The sequence below is a fragment of the Plasmodium relictum genome (genome assembly GCF_900005765.1).
Source record: "Plasmodium relictum strain SGS1 genome assembly, chromosome: 7".
Taxonomy (NCBI): Eukaryota; Apicomplexa; class Aconoidasida; order Haemosporida; family Plasmodiidae; genus Plasmodium; species Plasmodium relictum.
In genome coordinates, this window is record NC_041685.1 from 400,965 (window position 1) to 414,683 (window position 13,719).

The following is a 13,719-nucleotide window of genomic DNA, read 5'->3' on the forward strand; positions in this document are numbered from 1 at the left end:
AAAACATTATGCCAATAAAAGAAGGATGGTATTAGAAAGAAACAAGAAAAGTGCCTCAACATTTTTCATATAGAATATACTTTTTATTTTATTTTATTTTATTTTATTTATTTTATTTTTTTTTTTTTTTCTAACGCTTAAAAAAAATGAATGATTTTTTACTACTTCATAATCAGGATTTATAAAAACAGAATTATTTTCAATACAAAGAGGAGGAATATTCTTATATGATTTATTTAGATTATATTCACAAGACTTTAAAAATATATTAATAAAAGTCAACTTATCATATTTATAGTTAGTAACTTTTTTTATATATTTAGTAATTTCATTTATACATTCCCTAAAATAAGCATTTATATCTAAATCAGAATATGATTTTTCAAATATAAGAAATTTATATTTTATAGAATTATTAATTTTTATTAGGTTGGAATACTTATTAATGAGATTTTTAGTACTAAGATATTTTTCTTTTATTTCATTTAGATTTTTTATTTTTTTTTTAACACCTATATTAAATTCATTATGAGAATAATTAATTTTCAAAGTTTTCGAGATAAGAAAATTAATTAGTAATGATTTATTCATCTGATAATTATAAAAGTCAATTTTGGAGGAATCATCGTGACAGTAATTCCATACATTATATTTCATTTCAAAAGAATCTTTCTCTAATTGTTGTGAATTTATATTTGTGTATGAAACATAAATAAAGTATATCATAAGAAATTCTGAATAGAGATATAATATATAATAGAACAGGGAATAAATATATTTGCTGAATTCTTCTGTATAATTTAATTTTGTATTTTTCAATAATATAGCTGATAACTCTTTATAGCATAGTGATGTTACATAATAGGTAAAAGAGTATTCCTGATCTGATGGTAAGTTTATAAATAAACTTAAACAATTATAGTCAATTATTACTGTTTGCAAAATACAGTTATAATAATTCTTTATGCTCTCTATTTCATTATTCATATTATATAATTTTAAATTATATATTAGAATTTTCATTAAAATATATAATATACGCATTTCTGTATATAATTTATTTATTTTTGAATGTTCCCTTGATGGCAATAAAAAAGAAAAATTTATAATTTTTTTTATAACAATTTCAAGATATTGAAAAAATAAATTAAAAATTTTACATAGTATTAGGAGTTTCATTCTTTTCTTTGTGACGTCAACTAAATTATTATATTTACTATCGTTTCTAAAAATATTATTATTATTATCATTATTACAATTAGTATCACTATTATTGCTGTAACCGTCTTTATCGTTATTATTATCTTTATCCTTCTTATTTTTATCCTCATTGCTACTTTCACTTTTAGAAAGAATGCTCTCATCGTCATGATCAAATATATATTCATCAATAAACTTTTCTAGTTCGTTGTATAATTCTACAATTGAAGATTCTTTTCGAATGTAACTTATCAGATATGGAAAATTTAAGTGTAATTTACGTCTAAGTTTACTAATTTCTATAGTAGAAAATATTTTTTTTTTAAAAAAATATTTTTTTTCTTGTGTATTATAATAAATCAATCCTACATCTATTTTAAATATGTATTCTAATGTAATAAAAAAAGTTTCTGGAAAATGAACGAAATTCATAAATAAGGTAAGCAAGTGAGTTGAAAAACCAAAATAACTCAAATCATTAAAAATTATATTTTTTACGTAGATATTTGTTTTATCTTTATCTATTTCATCCATTATTATATATGATTCATTTAAAAATAAAAATAAAAAAAAATTAACAAATAAATTTTCTTTTATATTATTATATAGATTACTATTTAAAATTCTATGATAAGAGAAACTTTTTCCTTTTTTTTTATAGATATTTAAAAAGAGAGAGTAGTAATAATAACCTTCTTTTGCATAACTATCACTTTGATTGTTTTTTTCAATTTTGTCAAAATTTTTAATACTAACATCATTTATCTCATTATCATCTTTTTCATTATTTTCTTTATTATAATTATAAATTCTATCTACCAATTTATTGTAAATAACTTTATTATTTTCTGGTGTATTTTGTATATTATTAATAAAACATTCGGAATCAATTTCTTGTTTTAACATTAATTCTCTCTCCATATCATAAAATATTTTTTTTTCTTTGTTAATTATTTGTTTTAAGCACATTAATGATATGCATTTTGTTAAAATATTATTACTATTAGAATAATATTTTATATAATGAATAATGTTTTTAACATCAAAAAAACTCGATTTCACATTAATAAATTTAAAATATTCTCCAATATACTTGATATCAAGCATAATATTTTTATAAAAGCAATAAGATTCATCTATACTCATTTTAGTAATATGTTTGGATACATGATCAATTTTATGCATCAATAGATATTTATTAAAGTATTTTTTTATGATTTCTTTGTCGTATTTTACAATTTTACAGTTTAACTCTTTATTTATATCTTGAATACAGTTTAATAGTTGTATGCAATTTTCTTTTATACTATCAATGTCACTATCACAAAATTCGAAAGTTATCTTATTTAAAATATATGTAAAATATATAATAAATTTGATTCTATTAAAAATGGAATATATTAATTTATTTCTGTTTTTTTTTTCTTTGAATTTTGCAAGAAATTTAACGAAACATCTTTTTATAATGAATAAACTTTTTAAAATATATTTTCTGTTCGTTCTACATCGATGGATTAATGAATCAGTTATCTTAAGTATTCCGCATTTGTAATCTTCTCTATGTATCATACTGCTTTTTGTTATAATATAATCAATTATCTCTAAATTACATGAATAAAAAATTAGAAAAAGTTCAAAAAAAAAAAAAATATTTTTTTTTAAGTAAGCTTCTTCATACATTGAGTTATTATATTCATTTTTATTTGAAAACATTGATTCTTTTTGAAAAATTTCATCCTTGTATAAATTATTATCTTTCATATACTTTATAAATTCTTTATTATCATTTATAAAAATGTCAATATACATTTTATCACAAGAAAAAGAAGTTAACCATCTAAAAAATATTCTTTCAAAAAAATATCTATCACTGCAATTGATAACACTAGAATTGTGCAGATAATAACAACTTAATACTGTTAAAAATGGATGGTTACCATTAAGCAATTTCACTTGTTGTAGTAATAAATGATCCATTATAACAATTATATCATTGTATTCTAGTTCCTTATTTATATAATTTTTTTCTTCACATTCCTTTATAGATATCCTTTTATGTGGTTTTATTCCGAAATCTAATTTACTATCTCCTATTTCAAGGGCACAGACATATTTTTCATATGAAAAATCTTTTATTTTAATTTCATCTTCATCTATACCTACAAAAAGTTTTCATTATATATATGTAAAAGGATTTGTAAAAATACACATTTTGTTAATAATTCTCTGTTTATTCTTTAAAATAAAAAAACCTTTTATATTCATATAAAGAAAATCAGATAAGTTTACGTATTCCTTTTCCTCATTCATATTATAAAAAAAAATGTGTATACATTCACATTTATAAAAGAAATATATTTATTCAGAAAAATATAAATGAATTAATAAAAAGTTGTATATCTTAAAAAAAAAGAAGTTTCATCAAAAATAAATAAAATATAAGTACTAATAAAATAAATCAACAGTCTATATGATATGTATTTTTTTTTAAAAATAATTTGATAAAAGCATATTTTTATAATTTTTATGAAAAAGTATTATCTATCTTTATTTTACTTTTTTTTTTTTTTTTAACAAAAATTTGTAGTGGATATTATTACTCACAAATATAAAAACTGAATAAAAATTTAATAAAATTATTCACAATATAATAAAATTTTTTCTTAATAATAAAAAAAATAATAATATATTGATTCCTTATTTTTTTTTATAGACTGCTATTTTTTTTTACTTCTTTATATAGATTCAATGATTTTTTGATATATAAAAATTATGAAAAAAAAATAAGTGGAAAAAATTTAAAATTTTAAGTTATAAAACAAAGAATTATTTTTAAGATAGAAGAAATAATAATAATTAAAAAAATATAATAAAAAAAAGAATTTATAATTTAAAGCATTAAAAATGTTCTTGAAGTCTATTTTATAAATAATAAAAACATAAATTATTTAAAAAAAGATATAATAAAATTTTCAAATATTCTAGTAATAATATATATTATATAAAACAAGAACAAAAAAAAAAAAAAAAATGACAAAAAAAAAAAAAAAAAAATCACTATTTTTATAGTGATTTCTTAATGAGCATTTATGAAGATACATATTTCATTTTTGTTAATTCTAAAAATAAAGATATTCTTGTGGAGATATATTAATTTCAATATGAAAAAAAAAATTTTAAAAAAAAATTATTATTTCCTTTTATTTATATTGCTTTTCCATTTTTATGATATTCATATTTTCTCAAAATTTGTTCATTTTAAAGATTTTTTTGCTTTTTCATTATTTCACATTTATATATTCAAAATTTTTCTAAAAAAAAAAAAAAAATACAAATAAATAAATATGTAATATTAGTAAAAATACAAAAAAGATAAATAAATATATAACAAAATTTTAGATTTTTCTACAAGAGTAGAATTTTACAATTTTTTTTTTCTTTTTTGTAATACTGTTATTCTATACAATACCATATAAATCTTATCAATTAACTCCCCTAAAATATTAGAAAACAATTATTAGGCATTAAATTATGAGGTAGATTAAAAAAAAAAAATATAGTTATATATGAATATTAACAATTTAACATATAATTTTAAAAATATTTTTGTTATCTAAACTTTAGATATATATGTAATCATAGTTTTGCAACAAAAAAAATAATACAAAACAAGGAATTTTAAATTAGAAAGAAATATATATTAAGTTTTTTTAAAATCAAAATGAGTAAAAAGAAAATTTTATTTACATACTTGTCTTTTACATTCTCGTTTTCATTATGAAAAGTAGTAGATTCAATTTTAGTCTCTAATTCTTTAAATAAATTATTAATCTAAAAAATAAATATATTTTCGTTTATATTCTATAACAAAGAACTATATATATTTACTTTTTTATTTTACTTCTTTATTTTCCTTGTAGGATTCTTTGTTTTCTTTTGTCAAATGTAGAAAGTTATCGTCTAGTATTTGCTTTTGTTTTAAAGCTTTACAATATTTCTTTATTAAAAAGAAAAAAAAAAAAAGAATATATAAATAATAATTTATTAATATTTTTAAAGTATACTACATTAAAATAATTATATGTAATATAATCTTCAAATTTTATTATTTTTTTCTTACGCATTTTAGATCATTTATATATTTTTTCATTTCTACTTTCCTTAAAAAAATGCAAATATTAATAAAATTTTTATTTTTAAAAAGACAATGAAAGAAACAAAATAAAATAAAATAAAGAGTTTATGTCTTATTATTTTACTTTTGTTCTTCTAAGATTATATTTGATTTCATTTTTTTTATGTTATCTGATGAATGATTAATTTGAGAATTTATAGAATCATTAATAGATTTATAATATTTTAATTGGCTCTCCATTTTATCGTTTTCTTTTTTTATTATTTCAAATTCTATAAAAACAATTTTTTTTTTCTTTTTATAATATGTGTTTTATATTATCTTTTATTCTCAATCATGAATTCTTCATATATGTATTTGTATATAATTTTATTATATATGCAATAATTTTTTTTATGTATCTTATTATTTTGTTTTTTATTCTATGTTATATTTAATTAAAGAATAATAGTTGATTAAATTCATATATAGTTTATGATTATATGAAAAGGTATTATTTTTTTAATTATAAGTAAAAAACACTTAAAAAGTAAAAATTTATTCTAAAAAAACATTTATTTCTCTTAGCTAATAAATAAGTAAAATTAAAAATTGTCTTATATTTTTTCTTTTTTTTGAATGAATAAAAATTTACAACATATTTCTTAATAAAATTTTCTTTTTCTTTTTTCTTAAGATTTCTTCAAATAATTTTTTTTTTTATATATTTTTGTATTACTTTGCTTTAATGCGGTAAGTTCTTCTTGATATTTTTTAAAATTTCCTTTTTCACTACTTTCTAATTTTGCTTTATAAATTAAAATTTCATGAACTTTCATTAAGTCTTTTAATTCAAAAATTAAACCAGCGATGTTACTAAAAAATAATTTTAAGTGATCGTATCTTTTTTCTACGCTTAAATTAGCAGCTGTATCACCCATTTTAAAATATATAAATAAAAAATATAATTGGGAATTTTTCTTTTTTTTTAATGGTAAGACAACAAAAATGTTTTACAATGAAAAAAAAAAAAAAATATAACAAAAAAGTATAAAGTATAAATAAAAAAAACAAAAATTTTGATTTAAGCTTATTTTGCTTGATAGCAGATATAAGAATTATATATACATATAATATATATATAAAGTGTTATTTTTTTCTGTTTATCTTTTTATTGAAATTTATGTCTTATTAACTTAATCATTTATCTTTATATCATTGAAAAAAAATTTTAAATCATTGCTTTTTTTTATTCATTTAAATAAATAATTATTTCATTTATTATTTTATTACTTTTTTTTTTTTTTTTTTTTGAGCTTGTAATAAGAAATATGTGTGTAACGGCAAAAATTAAACTTAAACCAAATAATAAACCAGAACAGATATAGATATAACTTGTACGGAGTATAGTTTTTTAAGATTACATAAAATTATAAATGTAAATAAAAAATAGTCCTTTACATTTTTGCTTATATTGTACTTCGGAATATTATTTTAATATTAAATAAAAATGGTCTTTTTTCAAAATTAGAATATGTTTATAGGAAAATTAAACAGAATTAAGTATAAAAAAAATAAATATAATGTGAATATACATATAGAAGTATTATGCTTTCTTATTTTTTTAATAAAAGTATTATTATGTATTATAAGATTAAATCAGAATTATGAATTTTCATATCTTTTATTTTTTTTATTTTTAAATATTAACCAAATTTTCTAGAATTCATTTTTGGTAATATTCCAGTTATATATATATATATAATTACATGCTATGAAGAAAAAAATAAAAAATATATTTTGACAGAAAAAAAACTCAAAAAAAAAATTGTTTTAAATATAATTTATATACCTTTAAATTTTATAAATTCCATAATAATTTTGTATTTAAATACAATTATTTACAATTATTTTTTATCATTCAGAATATAATATTTTAATTTTTTTAGAAAAAAAAAAAAAAATAAGGGGGATACTTATATGTTTATAAATATTTATAATTGATAAATTTATATTAAAATGATGATACTGTAACTTTATTATGTATTATATTTATATGAATGAATGAGTGATAAATACAAAACTAAAAAGAGGTGAAGATATATGCATAACAAAATTTTAAAATAATATTTGATTAAATAAAATATTGTATATTTTCCAATATTTTTTTTATAATGGAATTATCCTTATATATATCTTTTAAAATGTAAAAATTTAACTCGCAAAAAATATATGAAAACATTTAATTTTTTATTATAAAAATTTTGAAAAAAAAAAAAAAGTAAAAATAATAAGAACAAAAATAGTAGAACAAGGCTGAAGTTAAAAATTAAGAGTTATATTTCATTACCTTAAAATGAAATATTTAAAGTTAAAAGTATAAAATTACATAAAGACACTTTTAGAATAAAGAAATATACAAAGATATGAAAGAAATTTTTAATGAGGATTTTTACTTGTTTTAAATTCTGAAAAAACAAAAAAAAATTGTTTACTATTTTAGGCTTTTATTAAATGTAAGAAAATAAATACTTGGAATACACTAATTTTATTATCTTTTATTTGTTTTTGCTTTTTAATCTTAAGTTTTTTTTTTTTTTTTTTGTTTTCTTATTCCTTTTTTTCTTTCATCACATGTATATTAAAAATAATAAAATTTCATTGTTTTATATTCTGTTAATTTTAATTTTTAATATAATTTTGAGTGAAAACAAGTTAATATTTGATTGTATAACAAAAAGCACCAAATATTTAAGTTACAATTCTATGAATAAAGTATATTACACTAGTAATAATATAATACCAATAAAAATTTTTAATAGATTTAAATACAAGTATACTCATAAAGATAATATAAAAAAAAAAATTTCAAATGAAAATGAAGTTTATCTATCAAAAGTAAGATATCATGAAAGCTATAATAGAAGAGGAATGTTCAAGTATTTAAGATCAGATGCAAAAAAATATAGAATTATAAATCATGTAAATAAAAGAAATATATTTTTATTAGATAAAGTTAAAATTTTATTAAATAATAAATATGCAAATAACCTTAAATACTACATGACAAAAATTGATCATTTTACGATAGATAAAATTTCAAATAATATTATAAATAATAGGAATATATTTTTAAAGAAAATTAATAGAAATGGAAATAAAAAGAAAGAATATCATTTGCTGGCATTGTCTAATGGTTTTATAAATGAAAATTCAATTATTAGTGATAATAACGATAAATGTGATAATATATATAATATAAAAGAACAAAATAGTATATCTGTTAACAAAAATAATATATGTATTCAGGAAAATGATATAAATGAAAATTCCTTAAAAGAAAATAAAAAAAAAAAAAAAAGAATATTATCTGAAGAATCTAAAAAAAATATGAGAGAAAAACTTAAATCAATTATGAGAGAAAAATGGAAAAATTCAGAGTTTAGAAAAAAAATGATAAATTCTTTTAGAAAAAGAGGAATTGAACATAATAAAAAAATTTCTGAAGCAGTAAAAAATAAGTGGAAATATGATGAAAATTATAAATTAAAAACATTGGAAGGGCAGCGAAAATATTTTATGAGAAGAAAAAATGCTAATGTAAGATCAACTTCAGAAGATACAAAGAATAAAATATCAAAGGCTATGAAGCAATATTGGCAAAATAAAAATAAATACAAAAAGAGTGAATTAAATAATTTACAGTCTATAATAAAAAAAAAAAAAAAACATAAAAAAGTATGGGAAAATATTTATTCGATTATATTAAATCAAAAATCAGATGACTTCAATAATTATCATACTTTTCATAATTTATCGGTTAATTTACAGGCTGCTCTTAATTGATATTTTTAATTTTTTTTTTCTTAAATAATATTATAATTTTGAAATTTTAATGTTTTATTTTTTTTTTTTTTTAAAGTAAAATATATCTATTTTAATTATCCTTTTTTTTTTTTATTTATTAATTTTTAAAGTAAAATTTTTTCATTTAATTATTGCTTTTCATATTGCTTTACTTTTTTTTTTTAAAATAGGAAATTTTTTTTTAGAAATTAAATTTTTTCGTATTATGTTACATTTTATATAAATATATTTTTAAAATATCTTGTATTTTTTTTATATTTTGAATTACTAAATGTTTTAAAATATATATATTTTGTTATTCAGAATGTTCCTGATTATTAACAGTTAAAAATATGAAGAAAAGAAAAAAATAAAACAAAAATTGAGATTGTATAAAATAAAATAATAAATATAAATTATTAGAATGTATTTTTTTGTTATTCTAGATAAGATAGAAATAAATTTTGTATAAATTGTTTTAATGATTTTCATTTCAGCTAATAAAAAAAAATTGAGTATTTTTATATTTCTTGTTTTTTTATATAATTTTAAATGTATATGTGAAAGTAAATGGAATATAACAAAACTATACAATAATTTTAGTAATTTAAAAAAAAGAAAAATATACAAAAAAAAAAAAATTTTTAAAATATGGAGAAACAAAGGGTATATAAAAAAACCAGATAAAAATAATGAATTCAAAAATCAAATAATTTTATATTATATTAAAAATTTTTGGTTATCTAAATATAAGAAAGAGAGAAATAAAAAATTAAATAATTATTCGAATGAATTCAAAAAAGACGAAGAAAATGAGAGAGGAAAAAATAACAAAAATTTTGATGGTAATATAAATGTAGAAAATGTTAGTCAAAAGTATATTCGAAATTTTTGTATTTTAGCTCATATTGATAGTGGAAAATCAACATTAGCCGATAGATTTTTAGAATTAACAAATACTATTAAAAAAAAAAAAATGAAAAATCAGTTTTTAGATATGATGTCTTTAGAACGAGAAAGAGGTATAACTATTAAATTGAAGGCAGTAAGAATGAATTATAAAAATTATATTTTTAATTTAATAGATACACCAGGGCATTTTGATTTTTATCATGAAGTTAAAAGATCATTAAATGCTTGTGAAGGAGCCATTCTGTTAATTGATGGTTGTAAAGGGATTCAATCACAAACTCTTAATATTTTTTTTGAATTGAAAAAATACAATATAAAAGTAATACCTGTAATAAATAAAATTGATTTAAGTACATGCTTATATGAAAAAATAAAAGATGACTTAATAAAAAAGTTTAATTTTAAAAGTGAAGAAATTTTAAAAATTTCTGCTAAATATGGTTATGAAATAGAAAACTTATTTCAAAAAATAATTACTGATATTCCATTTCCTACAATTAAATCGAATATGTTTTTTAGAGGGATTGTATTTGATTCATTTTATCATCAGTATAAAGGAGTAGTATTAATTATTAAAGTTTTAAATGGATTTTTAAAAAAAAGAACAGAAATTTTTTTTATAAATAGTGAAAAATCTTATATAATCCAAGATATTGGCTATTTTGTACCAGAAATGAAGTCAACTGACATAATTAGACAAGGTGATATTGCTTACGTTTGTTCAAATATAAGGAATTGCGATGATATTCAAATTAGTGAAACAATAGTTAATAAGGATATAATAAAAATTAATTCACAGAAAGAACTCGTTTTAGACTTAAAAAAATATCATTTTGATACATATTTTCAAGAAGAAAATAAAGAAAAAGTTTTTAATAATTGCAGTGAAGAAAGTGAATGTTGTAAAAATCATGATTATGAAACAAGTGCAAGTGAATCAAAAAACATTGAAAAAAAAGCAAATGATTGTAAAATAAAAACATGCAAAGCAATTAATGATGAAATGGAAAGTGTATCAAACAAAGAATCATATAAAAGTATTAAAGATGAAAGGGAAATCAATATTAAAAAAATTGCAGCAACGAAAATAGATGTTTTATATCCATCAGTTTATTGCAATATATATAGCGTAAATGATAAAAAAGCTAGTGAACTGGAAATGTCATTGAATAAATTAAAATTAAATGATGCATCCTTTTCTTTTAAAAAAGACATTTGTGAAACATTGGGTAAAGGGTTTAAGTGTGGGTTTAATGGACTGCTACATTTGAATATAATTCAAGAAAGAATAAAAAGAGAGTATAATGTTGAAACAATAATTACAGCTCCATCTGTCAATTATTTAGTAAAGTTAAAAGATAAATATATAGATAAAAAGTTAAAAGAAAAATTAATAGATAAAAGTTTTGATATAAAAAATATTAACATTGATAAAAAGGATATAATTTCTAATGAAATGTTTTTTATGACAAGCAATGTAAATGATATACCTAAAAAAAATTATGTTGACTCTATATATGAGCCATATGTAAAAACAAATATTGTTACACCAGATATTTATCAAAAGTATATAATTAATGAATGTTTTAAAAGAAGAGGTATTTTCATTAAAAAAGAAATTATTAATGATCAAATTATTTTTTTATTTGAAATGCCTTTATCTGAAATACTAGTTAACTTTTTAGATGAAATAAAATCATGCACAAAAGGATATGGCTCTATGAGTTACGAAAATTTTATTATATATAAAAAAAGCGATTTATATAAAATTAATATATATATAAATAAAAAATGTATTGATTCCTTATCATTCATTTCTCACAAGCTAAATTATTATGAAAAATCAAGAAACCTTGTTCTAAAAATAAAAAATCTAGTTGATCCTCATCAATTTCTTATTGTTATTCAAGCGGCGATAGAATCCAAAATTTTTGTTTCTGAAAAAATAAAACCACTAAAAAAAAATGTCACGGAAAAATGTTACGGTGGAGATATTACAAGAAGAAGAAAATTAATTGAAAAACAAAATGAAGGAAAGAAAAAAATGTTTAATATAGGTAAGGTAAAATTACCACCAAATCTTTTTACTAAGTTATTTGATATAAAAAACTAATAAAAGAAGTTTTTTTTTATTCATAGTGAAATAAATAAAAATAAAAAAAAAAAAATAAATAAGAATGAATGAAAAAAAAAGAAATAATATTTAATAAGACATTAAAAAAGATAAGCGTAATAAAAATATATGTAATAATTAAAGCATAATTTTTAAAAAATAAAAATTCATAAAAAAAATTATTAAAAAAAAAAAGGATTGTAATAAATTTTATTTATATAATCTAGCTTTAAAAAGGGTAATAAAGAAACTCTTTTTTTTTTTTTTCAAAACAAAAAAGTAGAAAAAAAAAAATTCTTTTTTATTTTATATAGTTTTTTTACATATGAAATATATTTTAATTTACTTAATATTTTTTTTTTGTGACAACTCTTTACTAACAGAAATAATTCTTTTTTTTAAAAAAAAAGATAAAACTAAAAACATACTACAAGAAAAAATATAAATCGGAAATATATTATTTATATCATATGAATTTATTAATTTCTTTTTATGTTTTGAAAGCTTAAAGTTCTTATTTATATCTAAATTCAAAGTTTTATTATCATTTTCATATAGTTTTTCTGTTTTATTTTTTTCTTCTATCTCTTTTTCGTTATTTAAAATGTTTTCTGCATTATTTACATTGGAGTTTTTACTGAAATACATTTTTATACTAATTAACTTACTTTTTATTTTATTAAAAAATTTATATTTTGAGATAATGTCATTTTCATGAATATATATTAAAGGTTCTGATTCATTAACATTATTTGGGTTATATGAAATACATATATTTTTTTCTTTGCTAACTTGATCATAAATATTTTGTATATAATCATTTATTACAATATTGTTAGAGGATTTATTTTTAAAGATACTAACATGTATTTTATATTCTTTATTATTTTCATTTCTTTCATTATTTAAATGGAAATAATATTTAACATTTAGGTAAAATGCTTCTTGTAAAAAGCTATGTGTATATTTCAATGTTATATTATCAATATAACCATCTATTTTTTTCCATTTATTTTTTTTCTTATTATTGTATATTAAATATGAACTTAAACTTAAACCATAAGAACCAATTATAAGAGGTACATATGTTTTTGCTGCTTCCATTTTTTAATTTATTTAATGAAGTGTAAACATTATTAAAAAACATTAAGAAAATATATTAAATTATCTTACATTTATTTTTTATTATTTTTTTTTTTTAATCTTGCAGTTTTTTTCTTTTTTTTTTTTTTTTATTTTTTATCTTTTTTTCGGTTTTTTTTTTTTCATAGAATAAAGATGTAAAGTTATAAATACAATAAAATTATTTACAGCAATTGTAATTTAAAAAAAATAGTACATTGGTTATCTCTATATAAAGAAAAAATTTATTTTTTCTAAAATATAAGTACATTTTATTTGAATACTTCGAAAAGTAATGAAAATGAACTTAAGTTTTATTATAATATTTATGAAAATCAAGTATTTATATACTTTATAATTTATTTTTATTTATTAAATTCCAACTTTCTATATTTTTACTTTAAAATATAAA

General features: G+C 17.4%; 5 protein-coding genes across 5 annotated transcripts; 2 read left to right on the forward strand and 3 right to left on the reverse strand.

Moving 5' to 3' along the window:
• Window positions 1–93: 93 nt before the first annotated feature.
• PRELSG_0708800 (conserved Plasmodium protein, unknown function) lies at window positions 94–3,510 on the reverse strand (the record flags this gene model as incomplete). The annotated part of the gene is made up of 2 exons (XM_028675775.1): window positions 94–3,359; window positions 3,453–3,510. The coding sequence occupies 2 exons, from the start codon at window positions 3,508–3,510 to the stop codon at window positions 94–96; spliced, it is 3,324 nt and encodes a 1,107-aa protein (XP_028532331.1).
• Window positions 3,511–4,878: 1,368 nt separating this feature from the next.
• Window positions 4,879–6,255, reverse strand: PRELSG_0708900 (conserved Plasmodium protein, unknown function; the record flags this gene model as incomplete). The annotated part of the gene is made up of 5 exons (XM_028675776.1): window positions 4,879–5,031; window positions 5,102–5,197; window positions 5,321–5,360; window positions 5,460–5,607; window positions 6,054–6,255. 5 exons carry the CDS (start codon window positions 6,253–6,255, stop codon window positions 4,879–4,881), a joined length of 639 nt encoding a protein of 212 aa, XP_028532332.1.
• Window positions 6,256–7,948: 1,693 nt separating this feature from the next.
• On the forward strand, window positions 7,949–9,160 carry PRELSG_0709000 (conserved Plasmodium protein, unknown function; the record flags this gene model as incomplete). Its single annotated transcript, XM_028675777.1, has 1 exon — window positions 7,949–9,160. One exon carries the CDS (start codon window positions 7,949–7,951, stop codon window positions 9,158–9,160), a length of 1,212 nt encoding a protein of 403 aa, XP_028532333.1.
• A 481-nt stretch (window positions 9,161–9,641) lies between these two features.
• PRELSG_0709100 (GTP-binding protein, putative) lies at window positions 9,642–12,185 on the forward strand (the record flags this gene model as incomplete). Its single annotated transcript, XM_028675780.1, has 1 exon — window positions 9,642–12,185. The coding sequence occupies one exon, from the start codon at window positions 9,642–9,644 to the stop codon at window positions 12,183–12,185; it is 2,544 nt and encodes an 847-aa protein (XP_028532334.1).
• A 342-nt stretch (window positions 12,186–12,527) lies between these two features.
• Window positions 12,528–13,289, reverse strand: PRELSG_0709200 (conserved Plasmodium protein, unknown function; the record flags this gene model as incomplete). The annotated part of the gene is made up of 1 exon (XM_028675781.1): window positions 12,528–13,289. The coding sequence occupies one exon, from the start codon at window positions 13,287–13,289 to the stop codon at window positions 12,528–12,530; it is 762 nt and encodes a 253-aa protein (XP_028532335.1).
• Between the last annotated feature and the right edge of the window lie 430 nt (window positions 13,290–13,719).